The following is a 15,858-nucleotide window of genomic DNA, read 5'->3' as shown; positions in this document are numbered from 1 at the left end:
CACCTCACAGAGTGTTTGTTGTGGGGGAGGAAGGGAAAGGAGATTGCTAGCCGCTTTGAGACTCCTGAAGGGGAGTGATAAAACGGGATATCAAATCCAAACTCTTCTTCATCCAAGCAAGAGGTATTGTCCAAGTCTGGTGTCCTCCAGCCAGGAGCTAACGGAGCAGAGCCAATGAGAGGTGTGGTCTGGATAAAGAAGCTTAGGGGAAAAGGAGTGGTCTAGGGAGCCCTGAAGGACTGCATTCATCTCCTGGACTTTAGGTTCTCCACTCCACCAATAATCATAATTGCAGCACATTGGATGTTTATTTAAATTTGGGTCCACAATATAAATATTTCTGCTCTTACTTTGCTTCTTTCTCTTTCAGGTGCAGCAACCGGACGCAGTGTGCTGTGGTGGCAGGTCCAGATGTGTTTCCTGACCCTTGTCCAGGAACATACAAATATCTAGAAGTGCAATATGAATGTGTCCCTTACAGTATGTATACCACCTTCTTATCATTCTTTTTCTTTCAGTGCATGAATGAGAATTTTTGACTGTACACTTGTTTCCCCCAAGGGATTGTAAAATCACTTTGTCGTCCTGTAGGAGAATCGGTGTGCTATTTTACCTATTTCCACTGGGTAAGGAAGTTCCTGGTCTGAATCCTGCTTTTGCTAATAGCTGGCCCAAGGAAAGCCGCTCCCACTCTGCCTTACACACCCCCATTTCCAAAATAATACTATGGTGGTTTTCATTGATATGTCGCAAGATGTGGTAATGGCAATGGCTTAGATAGGCTTAAGACGCCATTAAACATGTCCGTGTTGGCTTCATTTGCCCAAAGCTATTGCTAAAGAGGCTATATTTAACCTCCAGGTTTCAAAGCAGTTTTTGGGAGGAAGTAAACAATGACAGAAGTTTTTCTTCCTATGTGCTTTTTGTTTGTGTGCTTCCCATAAAACATATCATATCATTCCCACCGTGGGGAATGAGACGCTGTCCTAGATGAGTATTTGGTCTGATTCACCATGGCTTTTCTCAAATTCTTATTAAATGTATTTTGAATGCCCCCTCCCCCACACAAAACGTTATATAAATGCTAAGCAGTATGAACATTGTAGGTGCATGTTACCCGACGGTGGTGGTTTGCATTATTGACGTTTCATAATTATGCTGAAGTAGAGCACCTCCTTGCATTTTTGGAACAGAAATAGAAACTGTGTTGATACGAAAACAAGCCATGTCCGTTTTCTTACTGAAATGTACCTTTCTACACTAATGGCATTTCTTCAAGCTCTTTCAGCGCTAGAATTCAGTTTGGGAGGCATTGCTGTAGCTGCGTATTGGAATATCGCTGGACTAGAACAATGTCAAGTTGTTTTTTAAAAAAGTATCACACTGTTTGATTTTCAAAAAAGTAGGCAAAGCTTTTTACACTCCTGCTGAAAAAAACAGTAACACTAAAAAAAGGGGGGAAAGGAAGAATGCGGTAGCAAGTAATAATTTACTTTACCAGGGTCTTCTCTCTACAGTTAGCACTGCAAGGATGACTTGGAGAGGTGCCTTTTAGATGGTTCACCTGTTCAGAGAGAGCACACAGAAATGAGTTCATTAGTGAAAGACCACGTGTTATCTTTTGGACCCAAGATCCTTTTTGATCAAGGATGCCAGAGGCTGAACCACGTTTGTTTATTTCCTGAAACATAGATGGTGTTTGATTGTAAAAACAACCACAGGCGCCTCAAATCACAACCTGGGTGCAGGGCAGGTGGCCTTAAGCACTGAATTTCGAGCCTACTGCATAAAAGAGAGATATCTGAACACTGAGCAGCTCCAACTGTGTGTATGTCAGGATGCAGAATGTCTACTCGCCCTACATGCATTTGTGTATTTGTCATTTTTGTGCTGCTTTTCAATTTTAAGTGTTCCCAGGGTGTCCTTCGATCACCTTTTGTGTGTAGGATATTTAATGTATGAAAGGAGGCACATGTGCCCCATCACATCTGGGATTTCCGTAAAGAAGTGTGTGAGAACTGGCATTATTATTATTATTATTATTATTATTATTATTATTTTATTTGTATCCTGCCCTCTCCGGCCGAGGCTGGGCTCAGAGCGGCTAACATCATAAAAACAACACAATATGCATAAAAACAGACACCAGTTAATTAAAATACATCTTAAAATTAATTCAGACAAGTTAAAATCTGGGCAGGTGGCAATTATCAGGTTGGAATTGAGAGTGGTTAAGACTTGCCAGCACCAACTGTTTCCACTGATCATAACAAGGACCTGTGAGCGGGTTGGGGGCCTCCTTCAGGCTTGGAAAGTAAGTCAAACTGCATCCTGCCCAAAGGCCTGGCAGAACAGCTCCGTCTTGCAGGCCTTGCAGAAAGATGTCAAATCCCACAGGGCCCTGGTCTCTTGTGGGAGAGCGTTCTACCAGGCTGGGGCTCTCCAACATTTCAGTCGTGAATATAGGGACACTTGTACTTCAGTAGGTAGGGGCTCGGGGTGGCGTCTGGGAGTCCAAAGACATGGGCAGATGGGCAGCAGTGGACAAGTGCAATCCATAGTCAACTGTGCTATAAGCAAGAAATGAGGCCAGTCAAATGCATATGATAAAGCGTTATAATTGTATTTTTACCATTCAGAGGATGGTTTTTCCATTTTACAGCTAAGGCACAGCAATAACAGTATTTGGGTCGGTCAGTGAATGCATTGCATGGAATTCTTAAGCCAAAATAACTGTTAAATAATCATAAATATCATATCCATGAGAAGGTTGCCTCTGAGCATGTGCTTAGCCTAGGATTTTCAGCATGTGGGATAAGCCCAGAGTCGTTACCACAAACTGTTAGATTAGTTTCAGCCCCCTTCCCTCATTCCAGAAGCTATTTTAAAAAAATAAAAGGTGAAAGTGGGCACCTTTCTTTTGTTCAGCTTGGTATTTTATCAATTAATTAAGGAAATGGAAATCAGAATATACTTCCCTGACCCAAATCCTTTCCGCCCTCAGTCCTAAAGCCTGCAAACTTCCCCTACGGCTGAGAGAGCAGAAACGGGCACCATCACCAAGGGGTTTTCAAAATATATTGTTATAGGATTAGTGAGGGGGTTGTCTTTAGGGTTCCCTCTGTGATTTTATATATGTAAAATGAGATTTGGTGGGGAAAGAGACTGCTGAAGGAGTCGAACCAGTCTCCTTGTAAAGTTAAAGGCTCTGGCCAAGTATTTTAAGAATCTCTTTGCATGACTGGAAAGTACAGGTGACTTGTTGCCACAAAAACTGCTATCTGGAAATGATGTCCTTGGTGAGAGTAAGAGAACAGTAGACCTGGGACGGTGTCCTCTAAGATAGAGACCACCTTGTTCTCTGTGCTGAATTCAAAGCAATGGCTTTTCGGGGGGGGGGGCAGAAAGTTAATGAGCATTAGGAAGGAAACAGAATAGGCCGCATCCATAGCAAATGCTACTCCTCCCCTTCAGTTTCAATCCATAGGAGAAGGAATGGAGGCTATCTTAGAAGCAGCAGAGTAGGGGAATCAGGAGCGCCCTAATGCATAGATAATATCCGGAGTGGTTTTGCACCCTGTGAAACCAGCTCCTTGTGGAGAGACGTTATAGGTTGCTGTCAGGTTTAAGCTCCATGTTTATTCCGATTAAATTGGTCTTATGTGGGTTAAACCACAGAGCCTAGGGCTTGCCGATCAGAAGGTCGGTGGTTCGAATCCCTGCGATGGAGTGAGCTCCCGTTGCTCGGTCCCTGCTCCTGCCAACCTAGCAGTTTGAAAGCACGTCAAAGTGCAAGTAGATAAATAGGTACCACTCCGGCGGGAAGGCGAACAGCATTTCTGTGCGCTGCTCTGGTTCGCCAGAAGCGGCTTAGTCATAGAATCATAGAATCATAGAGTTGGAAGAGACCACAAGGGCCATCGAGTCCAACCCCCTGCCAAGCAGAAAACACCATCAGAGCACTCCTGACATATGGTTGTCAAGCCTCTGCTTAAAGACCTCCAAAGAAGGAGACTCCACCACACTCCTTGGCAGCAAATTCCACTGTCGAACAGCTCTTACTGTAAGCTCTTACTGCTGGCCACATGACCCAGAAGCTGTACGCTGGCTCCCTCGGCCGATAAAGTGAGATGAGCGTCGCAACCACAGAGTTGGCCACGACTGGACCTAATGGTCAGTGGTCTCTTTACCTTTTTAACGCAAATCCCTCCGGTGGTACGTTAAGGGATGTTTTTATGTCAGGTGTACAAGAGAATACGTTTTTTGCTCAAAACGTATTCTCTGTAAAACTGGTGTCTGTCCCAACAGCGGAAAATTGGGGTCAGTTGCTCTGCTGCCATTTCACGAGGCACCCGCCCTGTGATCAGATGTCAACCTAGATCTCCAGTCTGACACTTGATCTATAACGCTACCCTGGATCATCTCCTAGACATGGCAGTTGGTTGTGTTGTTTCTGTTTCTCTTTGTGATGCTATGGAGGAGCATTTATCATGCCAATCTGAAGCTGAGCTCTTTTTCAGCCTTGCTGTTGAAGACCCTCCAACTATAGATGCTAGAGTTCGAAGTCGGGGACTTATTGTGCATAGAAAGCATTTTTTAAAAAATAAAAATAAATAAACTCTCAGAGCATCCTTCCCATACTTACTTGTACTGGGCTTGCAATTTTCTCATGGCTCCCTCATCTTTTCTCTTCAAGGCTTGGATTTCTCTGCTCTGAAATTATCCCCCATCCCTGAGCATTAGGCTAGCAAGACTCTGGCATTTCATGGAGCGATGTGAAATCAAAACTCATTGCTTCACTCGTACCGTTGCGTAGAGGGAATGAGCCAGGAGGAGGTGAACATCAATCTTGCCACAAGTTTGTAAGGTGTCCTCATGAATCGTCGCTGTGCTCGTTCATCATCCCAAGATGGCTTCAGCACTTCAGCTTGTTCCTAAGCTGTAAGACCTCGACAATAAACTCTCTAGGCAGAGTCCCTGTCCCTTCTGTCTTCCATATCGTGATTAGAATAGTGTTGACACTTAATCAGCTTTAATTAGCACTGGTAGGGCTGCAAGGTTATCCAACCTTTCATAAGCATCTGTATAAATCCCAGATAATCCCATCAGGCAGTGATCCACACAGACAATCGCCTCCAGACGAGAAAGGTCACGGGCATGATGTGACAGGAAACATTTGTCGGAAAGGAAACAATAATAATGATAACGATAATAACAGTAGTGTGTTTAGGCGCTTAAAGTGCTTCATGTACATTATGGGATTAATCCTTAAACATGAATTGGCATCGTTATCCCCGTATTGCACATGAGCTGAGAGGTGTGCAGGGCAGAAGCTGAGAGCAAAAAGCGTGTGCCAGAATCTGGTAGAGGCCAGATAGAAAGCAGGGACTTCCCCTATCCCTGCTTTGTAGCCAGCCCCCTCCACCAACTCCACAAGTCTTTTCCTTTCTGAAAGGGATTTGTTTTTATGCCTTTCACACATGCATCAAATTATGTCGTCATGACAGACATTGTGAATTTAGAGTGTTGGCAAGACCTCTACAGTTGTATAGAATCCATTCCAGAAGTCCGTTTGACTTCCGAAACGTTCAACTTCCAAAGCGTGGCTTCCGATTGGCTGCAGGAAGCTCCTACAGCCAATCGGAAGCCACAGAAGCCCTGTCGGATGTGTGGCTTCCAAAAGAATGTTCGAAAACTGGTACACTCACTTCCGGTTTTTGATGGTTCCGGAGCCGACTCCCAAAGCGTTTCAGAGCTGAGGTACGACTGTATTACAGTTTTGAAACAAGCAGGCTCCAGTTTACTTGCATGCCCCAGGATGAGGTTGTGTGTGGAAACATTTTTATCATGGAAAGAGCATGCTATAGGAATTAAAAGTTGTTCTTTGTTCCCACCCCTCCTTACCCAGCTTGCTTAGAAAACCTAAACCCCAGTCTGTGTTACTAAAGGGGTGGGGGGGTTGGACCCTGTTCCGGCGGGGAGGGCTCTACTGTTGTGGAGGTCCCTGCTGTTTCTGGTGGGGTGGGAACTACTGCACCAAAAAGTTCCTCAGATGTCTTCAGATGTCGGGTTGGTATCCACAACGGGGTGATTCACCTACTGAAGATGGATCCCAGTCATTTTTACTGCCCTCCTTTTAAAAGGCATGGTTGTTTTTCGGAGGAGAGTCTCTGAGAACAACGTAAATGAAGGAGAAGGGTAGAATAAAACAGACAGGGTGAGAGAAGGCAAAAAGCAGAGAGAAAAGTGAACTTTTGTTTATGCAGGAGGAAATGTTGCAGGTCTGAAAAAGTTGAACACTCCTGTTCTAGAGGGAGAAGATAACATTCCCAGTGAATATTGCCTGCATTTGCATAGTTGACCTCATGCTGAATTCAGTGTTCATAGGACCAAAGAACAGATTCACCACCTCTTCTAATGCTAATATGCTGTAAGTAAAGGTAAAGGGACCCCTGACCATTAGATCCAGTCGTGACCGACTCTGGGGTTGTGGCGCTCATCTCACTTTATTGGCCGAGGGAGCCGGAGTACAGCTTCCGGGTTATGTGGCCAGCATGACTAAGCCGCTTCTGGCGAACCAGAGCAGCGCATGGAAACGCCGTTTACCTTCCCACCGGAGCGGTCCCTATTGATCTACTTGCACTTTGACGTGCTTTCGAACTGCTAGGTTGGCAGGAGCAGGGACCGAGCAACGGGAGCTCACCCCGTCGCGGGGATTCGAACCGCCAATCTTCTGATAGGCAAGCCCTAGGCCAGGGGTGTCAAACTCAAATTCATCGGGGGCCGCATCAGCAGTTTGGTCACCCTCAAAGGGCCGGTTGTATCTGTAGGACTTACAGTACAGGAGAGAAGGGTTCAGGCAGCCGTTGGATCTGTCACATCACAGGATGGCATGCGCTCAATATAAAAACAAGTGGAGGTTTCCTGTCTAGAACGGCCGGCGCCGCTAGAGGGGAGACGTTCTCTGCCTTGTAGGCTGCCGCGCATGCGCTGAAGAGGCGGCTTTCTTGTGCCAAAAAAAAAAAGCGAGAATAAAAGGTGAAGGCTGGCAGCCAGCGGCGGCTACACGGGCCACATGACGAGGTCTGGCGGGCCGGATTCGGCCCGCGGGCCTTGTGTTTGACACCCGTGCCCTAGGCTCTGTGGTTTAACCCACAGTTGTAATGTAAAGGACCCCTGGATGGTTAAGTCCAGTCAAAGGAGACTTTGGGGTTGCGGGGCTCATGTCGCTTTCAGGCTTACAGAATGCTGTAGCACATTCTGATACTGCGGGGGTTTGAACAATTGTGAGTACAGTACACCAGAAGAATTAACTTCACTGACACCAGGTGTTTGATTGCTTACCTGCCCCTGACTCCAGATCCTGACACTGGTATTGGCATCTTGCTTCTTTTGCCGTTCATTTCCTCTCAAGCAGGCTGGTGAATTTATTTACATCCTCTTTGCCTTCAGGGGCATCACAGCTGGGTTTCCCCCAGTGTATGGGAAGGAGTGTACTGGTCTGCATAAGTCTTTTGTATATCAACATCGCTGGTTTTACTTTTGCTTGCTGCCATAGTGCCAAAGGAAAAGGCAATTTTGTTATGTGAAATTATTTCTTGTTGCTGACAGGATCGTGGGTGGGCTTGCATATCAATAAAAGTGAATGATGTTCAGGGTAACAGGGAATCAGAATTCAATAAAGCTTTATTGCTGCATACTCGTGGGCAGAAGAACATTTAAAGGCATTAAACGGAAGCTTGCTTTTCCTTTCGCTGGACTTCCGAGCCAGCAGACAGACAGGTAATTGAACAGCACCGCTTTTAAGAGAAATTGGGTACTGCGAAGCAAACCGCAGCCACCTCTTCTTATTATTAAAGTTTCTGAAGGGAAAGGGAAAGAGTAAAAAAAGAAACCAACCTGAAAAAACAGTAAGAACAATTCCCCCCAGAGATACAGTTCTTAATTATTTTGGGTGCCAGACATTGTTTTTGGGAAATTGTTTTTTCAAGTGCCTCCCTTTCTTTCAATGCTTCTCCCTTCGCGCTGTGGTGGAAACACATTAATAAGGTTTGCAACCAGCTATGGCACAACGCTGTCCATTCACGGGTTTCACACCATCCTCCCTTCAAACTGTTAAATTAAACATCATTTTGGTTTTGCTTCAGTTCCGTCCCTTGGGATTTCTCCTTCCAGGATCAGCTTCCCCCCTGAGGAAACAGAATCCTGGTTGGCAAATGCGGCTGGGAGAAAATGATGAGAGGCTAAGGCGCTAAACTGATACCCTCCAAAAGATAATTTATTGAGATATGCAAATTGCAGCGTGTATTTCATTTTTAAAAAAATAAATAAGTGCTTCAGTGACAGAGAATATGATCCAGCAGAGCAGATTACTCAGAATCCTTTCTCAAGAATGTGTTATTTTGAAAATAAAGATTCTTTGTCCCTGAAAACACACACACAGCCTTTCTGTCTGCTGCCAGTCAAGTGAGCATGTGGGTCTACTGGTCTCTCTAAATTACTGGGAGCCTGCAAGGCTCTCTTTCCCTGGCAATCTAGGAGCTTCCTTGCAAACATTCAAGGCCCTTTCCTAGACCCTTACGGTTTATCACAGAGGATACCTTCGGCCCTCCACATGTTACTGAACCACAACTCCCATCATCCCCAGCAAGCATTGCCAATGGCCAGAGATGATGGGAGTCGCAGTTTGGCAAGAGCCCCAACTCTGGTGCATCAGAAGGAGCCATGCAACATCTGGCAATGTTAACAGGAATCACAACAGTTTTATGCACTGTGTCTGAAGCACGGTATTTGGACTTCCAAAAATGCTTTTGACAGAGTTGCTCCTTAACTCCCAAATAAACCTTGCAGTCATGGGAAATGTGGCGAGGCCTTTTTATGAAATCGACAATCAGCTAAAGAACAGGAAGCAGAGAGTAGGAATAAATGGACTCTTCTTGCCATGGAGGCTGGTAAGACGTGTCAACAAGGAGAACTGTGAAAACCGACCTGAGACCTCCGGGTATTATTTATTTTATTTTATTTTATTTTATTTTATTTTATTTTATTTGTACCCCGCCCATCTGGCTGGGTTTCCCTAGCCACTCTGGTGAATAATAACATTCCCCATTATTATTAATAATAATGAATCATAGAACTGTCGAGTTGGAAGGGTCCCAGGGGTCATCTAGTCCAACCCCATCCATGACAGATGGCCATCCAACCTCTGCTTAAAAACACCCAAGGAAGGCGAATCCACAACTTCCTGAGGGAGACTGTTTCACTCTTGAACAGCTCATACTGTCAGAAAGTTCTTCCTGATGTTTAGTTGGAATCTCCTTTCTTGTAACTTGAGGCCATTGGTTCGAGTCCTACCCTCCAGAGCAAGAGAAAGCAAGCTTATTCCCTCTTCCATGTGACAGCCCTTGGAAGAGAGGAGACTGAGAGGAGATATGGTAGCCATCTTCAAATCTGTGCATGTGTGCGTGCATTGAACAGTTTGAGGCTTTGCTTTGTCTGTTTCTAAGAATTGACCTCTTCTGTTTTTGAAAATTTGACCACAGATGTGCTTGTTTCACTATAAATTTGCCTCTTCTAAAGAGAAAGCTGTTTCAGAATGCAGTCTGGACTCTGCTGGATCCATGCTGCTAGAGAGGGTTAGTAACAGTTGAAGCTATCTCCTCTGCTGATGTGTAGTTGGGCGAGACCCTAAAGGTAAAGGGACCCCTGACCATTAGGTCCAGTCGTGACTGACTCTGGGGTTGTGGCACTCATCTGGCTTTATTGGCCGAGGGAGCCGGCGTACAGCTTCCGGGTCATGTGACCAGCATGACTAAGCCGCTTCTGGCGAACCAGAGCAGCGCATGGAAATGTCGTTTACCTTCCCGCCGGAGAGGTACCTATTTATCTACTTGCACTTGATGTGCTTTCAAACTGCTAGGTTGGCAGGAGCAGGGACCGAGCAACAGGAGCTCACCCCATCGCGGGGATTTGAACCACCGACCTTCTGATCGGCAAGCCCTAGGCTCTGTGGTTTTACCCACGGCGCCACCCGCATCCCTATTGCCATTTATATCCTTGCCAGCCATAACCACCAGCGTAAGGCCCCAAAACGAGGCAGAGGCAAAGGGCTAGCGGTAAGAACATAGGAAGCTGCCTGCCTTATACCACATCCATCCGTTGGTTCATCTGTCTCCATATTTTCTACACTGACTGGCAGAGATTATACATGATTTCAGACAGGGTTCTCTCCCAATGCTAGGCTGGGGATTGAATTTCGGACCTTCTGCATGCGCAGCAATGCTCTACTACCAAGCTGTGGTCCTTTTCCTCTGGGTCTTCTTGATGTAAATTTGGGTGGCCATGCATTCATATACAGGGTGAGTCTTTTAAAAGAGGCCCCCTGGAACATGTGTACTCTATCCACGGGGCCTCACCCTGTATATAGGACAGTCCCCTATTTTGTAGTGCAACCCTCTTTTGGAAGAAGTCCTCTAGAATTACTGTCTAGATCGTTGATGGATTTGGTGAGGCTAGATCTTCGCATCACTTGCTGCAGAACAATGCCATTGACTTCAGCAAGTCACTGCGAAATAAATTGTTCAGAGCTGTAACTTGATTGTCAAGACTGATAAACATTGCCCCTTTGAGTTTTGTCTTGTACATAAACCTTTCCAGATATACGCCTCATGTACTCATCCACTGACCTTTACATCTTCACTTTTATGGGATTTGAAGGGATTCTGGGGTTTAAAGTCTCTTTGTCTTTCGTAGAGAAGCTCCGTTTGATGAATTCAGGGGTCCTTGCTGAGGTCTATTATACCATTCAGGATGGGGATTTTCCGGGGATTTTCCAGGGTTCTGAACTAATAATTTGTCATAGAGGCGAGGCCATTGTAGGCTGTCCAAGTGCTAACTGGGTACAGTCACCTCCAGGCTCTCCTTATTTTGCAGGAGAGATTCAAACGCATACCACAAATTTAGGGTTGCACTATTAAAGTGGATAAAGTGCTCCCTTGACCTGGTGCAACAAATCCACCTTAAAAAAACAAACAGACTTTTTTGTGGTTAGGGAACTGATGGAGAAATGCACTGTAAAGTATCGGATTCCATTCTGAAGGAAATCAGCCCTGAGTGCTCACTGGAAGGACAGATCCTGAAGCTGAGGCTCCAAGACTTTGGCCACCTCAGGAGAAGAGAAGACTCCCTGGAAAAGACCCTGATGTTGGGAAAGATGGAGGGCACAAGGAGAAGGGGACGACAGAGGACAAGGTGGTGGGACAGTGTTCTCGAAGCTACCAGCATGAGTTTGACCAAACTGCGGGAGGCAGTGGAAGACAGGAGGGCCTGGTGTGCTCTGGTCCAGGGGGTCACGAAGAGGCGGACACGACTAAACGACTCAACAACAACAACAAAAGTATGGGATGGATGGATAATTAACAGGAAGCCTTTTAAATACCATGCAAGCAAATTGGGATGAAATTTCATTGTTTTATAAGCAAATCAGAATTAACAAAGACTGCAGATATTCTAACCTCCCTGAATTCTGTGCAAGTGATTCAGGACGAATGCTCAATAAACTGGGAGCCCAGGGTGGTGACGTCCGTGTGCCTGCAATCTCCCAAATGTATTTGCATTGGGCAATATTGTTTGCTGAGGCCCAGTACTGTGTATCCCAGTTTTTCCCGCTCCAACTGGAGGCATTTAATCCCTCTATCTATCATAGTCACTAAAAATAAAGAGCACACAAAACAAACATTGAGATGCAGGCAACTCCCCATATGCACGGCAGTTGCCTTCTGTGCCCTTCTGGGGCCGAAAATGGTGTGCGCATTGGTGGTGACGTTCTAATCAAACGTATGCAAAATGGTCATCACCTGTATAACATAGTCTCAAATAGGTCTAAAGAATAAGAGTTTGGATTTGATATCCCGCCTTTCACTCCCCTTAAGGAGTCTCCAAGCGGCTCCCATTCTCCTTTCCCTGTGAGGTGAGTGGGGCTGAGAGACTTCAGAGAAGTGTGACTAGCCCAAGGTCACCCAGCAGCTGCAGGTGGAGGAGTAGGGAAGCGAACCTGGTTCACCAGATTACTCTTAACCACTACACCACACTGGCTCAGTCTGAGTGACCTTATCAAAGCCAATTACCCTGAGCTTCTGGAGGCATTTCTTGTAAGTCCCGGGAGGTCGGATTTTTCTAGCGCTGTCGCTCGTATTGAACTCTGGACTGAAGCATGCAAAGTATGGGGTCTGCCATTGAGCTCTGAGACCCCTCCCCTTATAATTTCGTCTTCAAACAAGCGCATGAGGCTGCCCACACGAAACTAGAGCACCACTTGCTTAGAGATAAAACAATCTGATAAAACAATGCCGCAAAGCAGTGCGCTCAAACATTGATATATTTTGTCACCACGAAGGAAGAAATTCTCTAAGGAATACTTTACAATACATCGTTAAGTACACATTCAAATTTGTGTAAAATGACTTTTCACAATGAAACACAGCCTGAATCTCATCATTTAAGAATGGCTAACAGATGGTGCGTGTGGCTGTTTAGAAAAATTAGCAGTGAATGTAAAATGAAAAGCACAGGTCTCTAAACGTCTTCAGCTGCAGCAAATGGTAGGGGTGCCCTTTATTACCTGATGATATATGTTTGTTATAACATTAAGTGGAGCTGTACATTGCATTAAAAAGTTATCTCAAAAATCTGTTTGGTCAGAGAGCATATTAATTTCATTCCATTCCACTTTTAATTTGTATGCCGCCTTTCTTTCTTACTATGCACAAGGTGGTTTGCGGCAACAAAATATTCAGTGAAGGACATACACCTTATAATAAGCTGATCCAATACAAAAAAGTCATAATAAAATATAACTTCAAAATGGACGAGTTGTATCAAATTCATATCTGAATTAAGAGGAAATGTGATCTTGCTGCAGCCAGCTGCTGACCCAGATTGTATGTCACTTTAAATCATAGTTTAAAGCATAAGCCCATAACAGTAGCTTGCTGGATCAGGCCCATGGCCCATGGAGTCCAGCATCCTGTTCTTGGAGGACCCACCAGATGCCTGTGAGAAGAGCAGCAAGCAAAACATGAACATAAGAGCACACTTCCTGTGGCTCCCAGCAACTGGTATTTATAAGCATTGCTCCTTCAAACTGTAGACATAGAGCATAGCCTTTGACATCCCTTTCGTCCATGAATTTGTCTAATCCTCTTCAGAAGCCATCCAAATTGGTGCTCATCACTGCCTCCTAGGGAGCAACTTCCATAATTTGATGATGCACTGCGTGAAAAAGAACTTTCTTTTATCTGCCTTAATCTTCTAACAAGGGACACGAGTGGCGCTGTGGGTTAAACCACAGAGCCTAAGACTTGCCAATCAAAAGGTCGGCGGTTCGAATCCCCGCAATGACGGGGTGAGTTCCCGTTGCTTGGTCCCTGCTCCTGCCAACCTAGCAGTTCGAAAGCACGTCAGAGTGCAAGTAGATAAATAGGTACCACTCCGGCGGGAAGGTAAACGGCGTTTCCGTGCGCTGCTCTGGTTCGCCAGAAGCGGCTTAGTCATGCTGGCCACATGACCCGGAAGCTGTACGCCGGCTCCCTCGGCCAATAAAGCGAGATCAGCGCCGCAACCCCAGAGTTGGCCACGACTGGACCTAATGGTCAGGGTCCTTTTAATCGTCTAACATTCAGTTTCATGTTATGTCTATGAGCAAACTACGGTTTATGGTGAATGAGCAGTGTGCTGGTGCATATTGCTGAAATTATGTGCCCTTCGCTCCTTCCCCCACTCCAACCCAGGGTTTCCCAAACTTGAGTCTCCAGCTGTTTTAGGACTACAAGTCCCATCATCACTGACCACTGGTCCTGCTAGCTAGGGATGATGGGAGTTGTGGTCCAAAAACAGCTGGAGACCCAAGTTTGGGAAACCAGCTCATCCTCTGCTTGTAGGGGAGAGGGAATGAAGCGGAGGCAGGCTTCACATTACCTGCAAACCAATAGTTGTGCTTTGTTTTCCCCCAAACAAACCACAAGCGGTAAGTAGAGTTTTGTTCTTGGCTTGCAAATAATACATACGGGATATACCTGCATCTTTGTTCCCTAGTGTTAAACCTATATGTAGACTGCAAGCAATATTTTAGCTCAGTTTGTTAGCCAGTGTACTCGTTGGAAATAATTGTTGTTAAGCACCATCTTCAAGAAGCTTAGCAATCTTTGCGAGTCTCTTCCTGCCTCTCTCAGTAAAAAAACCCTCCTGCCTAGATTTGGAAGCAGACGCGCCGCTGACAGCTTTGTTCTATCTTCCCCGCAGAACAGGGTTGTTAAAAATGCTGAATAGCAAAATTGGTACTTAGTATGGAAACTGTACTGTAAGAAATGGCTTGATGTGTAACAGCACTGAAAATCTAATCAGAGATGCTTCATTGGGCTGCGAAGTCATTGTTGATGACAACATTTTAACAGGAAAATTGTGCTGTAATTGCTGAAGGAGGCTCTGGCTTTTAAGAGCAGCATGACCTCCTGCTACTTACGATGGCAGCACACAAGACAACCATTTACAGGGGAGGCCTTATTGCTTTTTTGAATAACCCAGGGTGCTTAGGTTGAATCACCCGGAGAATCACAGTCTCCAGCAATGATGGACAAAGTCCCCTCAGCTTGATTAGAAAAATTAGGTGGGCCGTTATTGGGAAATGCTTAAATTAAAAATCAATTTTAAAGCATTCTAAACTGACTCAGAGTGTCAATGTTGCTTTATTCAATTAAGAGTCATTGTGCTTCAGAGGACCAAATTTGCCTGACCAGGAGTGAGGAGGCGCCAGAGGTTCAGATCCTCACTCAGCCAAAAAGCTGACTTTATGACCTTGGATCACTTCTTATATTTTGGCATGGGCCAAATCCCAGGGTTTGTTTGGCAATGGAAAGAAGGAGTGACCCCACTTTGAGGCCTTCTGCTCTTGTGTACCTGCAGCATTCAAAAGCATAAAAAGTTTTGGACCCACTCTCCGTCATTCAGGAGGACGGAATCTAATCTGCTAAATCCAAAGCTCTTGCTTAACCCCGAATAATGAGGTTTATTAAAATTGCTATAACATCTTATCCTTTTAATGTAAGTGGATGGAATTTGCAAGCAAAAGAGCCACTTTAAAGTTGATGACACCTGCCAAATTTCGGGAAGATTCATGCAGGTGTTTTCGTACAGGAGAACTTTAAAATTTATTCTTAAAGCAAAGAAAAAAATATCTCTGGCTTTCATTTTCTGCCAGAATTAGATGCAAATTGTAGGTAAGGTCACTTCCTCTGAAAGGATGAAGCCTGCCAAATTTAAGAAATATAAGCACGACTTATATTTGCAATGGCAGACTTTACCATTGGGGGCTGGGAAACTATAAATCTCATTCCCTCTCCTTGTTTGTTTGGCGGGGGGCAATGAGTTTGAAAACTGGGGTCAAGAGGGACATAGCCCTGGAAAGAAACCTTCGAAAGTTCAGACATATAGTTTGAGGGGCCAGCGGCACAGCAACCCCCGCCGGCGCCTGGGCGGACCAAAGTTGTTATGTACTGAAGTTCTCACCCTGGGCCAGCAGGGGGATACTGTAGATAGTTATGCAAATGAAGGATCGAAAGTGACGTTCAGGGATTGGATAGTTTGTATGCAAATGAAGGATCGAAAGTGACGTTCAGTGATTGGCTAGTTACAGAAAATGGTTACTGTTGCATTCTAGTGGAGCTCTATATAAGCAGGCTGACTTGGCTCCTCAGTTCAGTTCTGTTCCAGCTTACAAATAAAGAGCTGCTTTGGAAGAATCGCTGTGTCGTCTGATATGTTCGCCCACAACTTAACAAAAGTTGCTGAGCTTTTTTTTTTAGG

General features: G+C 45.2%; 1 protein-coding gene across 16 annotated transcripts in view; it reads left to right on the top strand.

The window, feature by feature from the left end:
- The window catches only part of ADGRL3 (adhesion G protein-coupled receptor L3), a 524,012-nt gene that overhangs the window by 274,818 nt on the left and 233,336 nt on the right, over nt 1–15,858 (top strand). For all 16 annotated transcript variants that reach the window (XM_083419414.1, XM_083419412.1, XM_083419411.1 and 13 more), the window contains exon 5: nt 371–480. In XM_083419414.1, the coding sequence (XP_083275540.1) occupies nt 371–480 (110 nt within the window). The remainder of the gene's footprint in view (nt 1–370; nt 481–15,858) is intronic.

This window comes from Podarcis tiliguerta (assembly GCF_965153285.1).
Source record: "Podarcis tiliguerta genome assembly, chromosome: 17".
Taxonomy (NCBI): Eukaryota; Metazoa; Chordata; class Lepidosauria; order Squamata; family Lacertidae; genus Podarcis; species Podarcis tiliguerta.
Note: the sequence above shows the minus strand (reverse complement) of the source record. Positions and strands in the feature narration are given on the sequence as shown.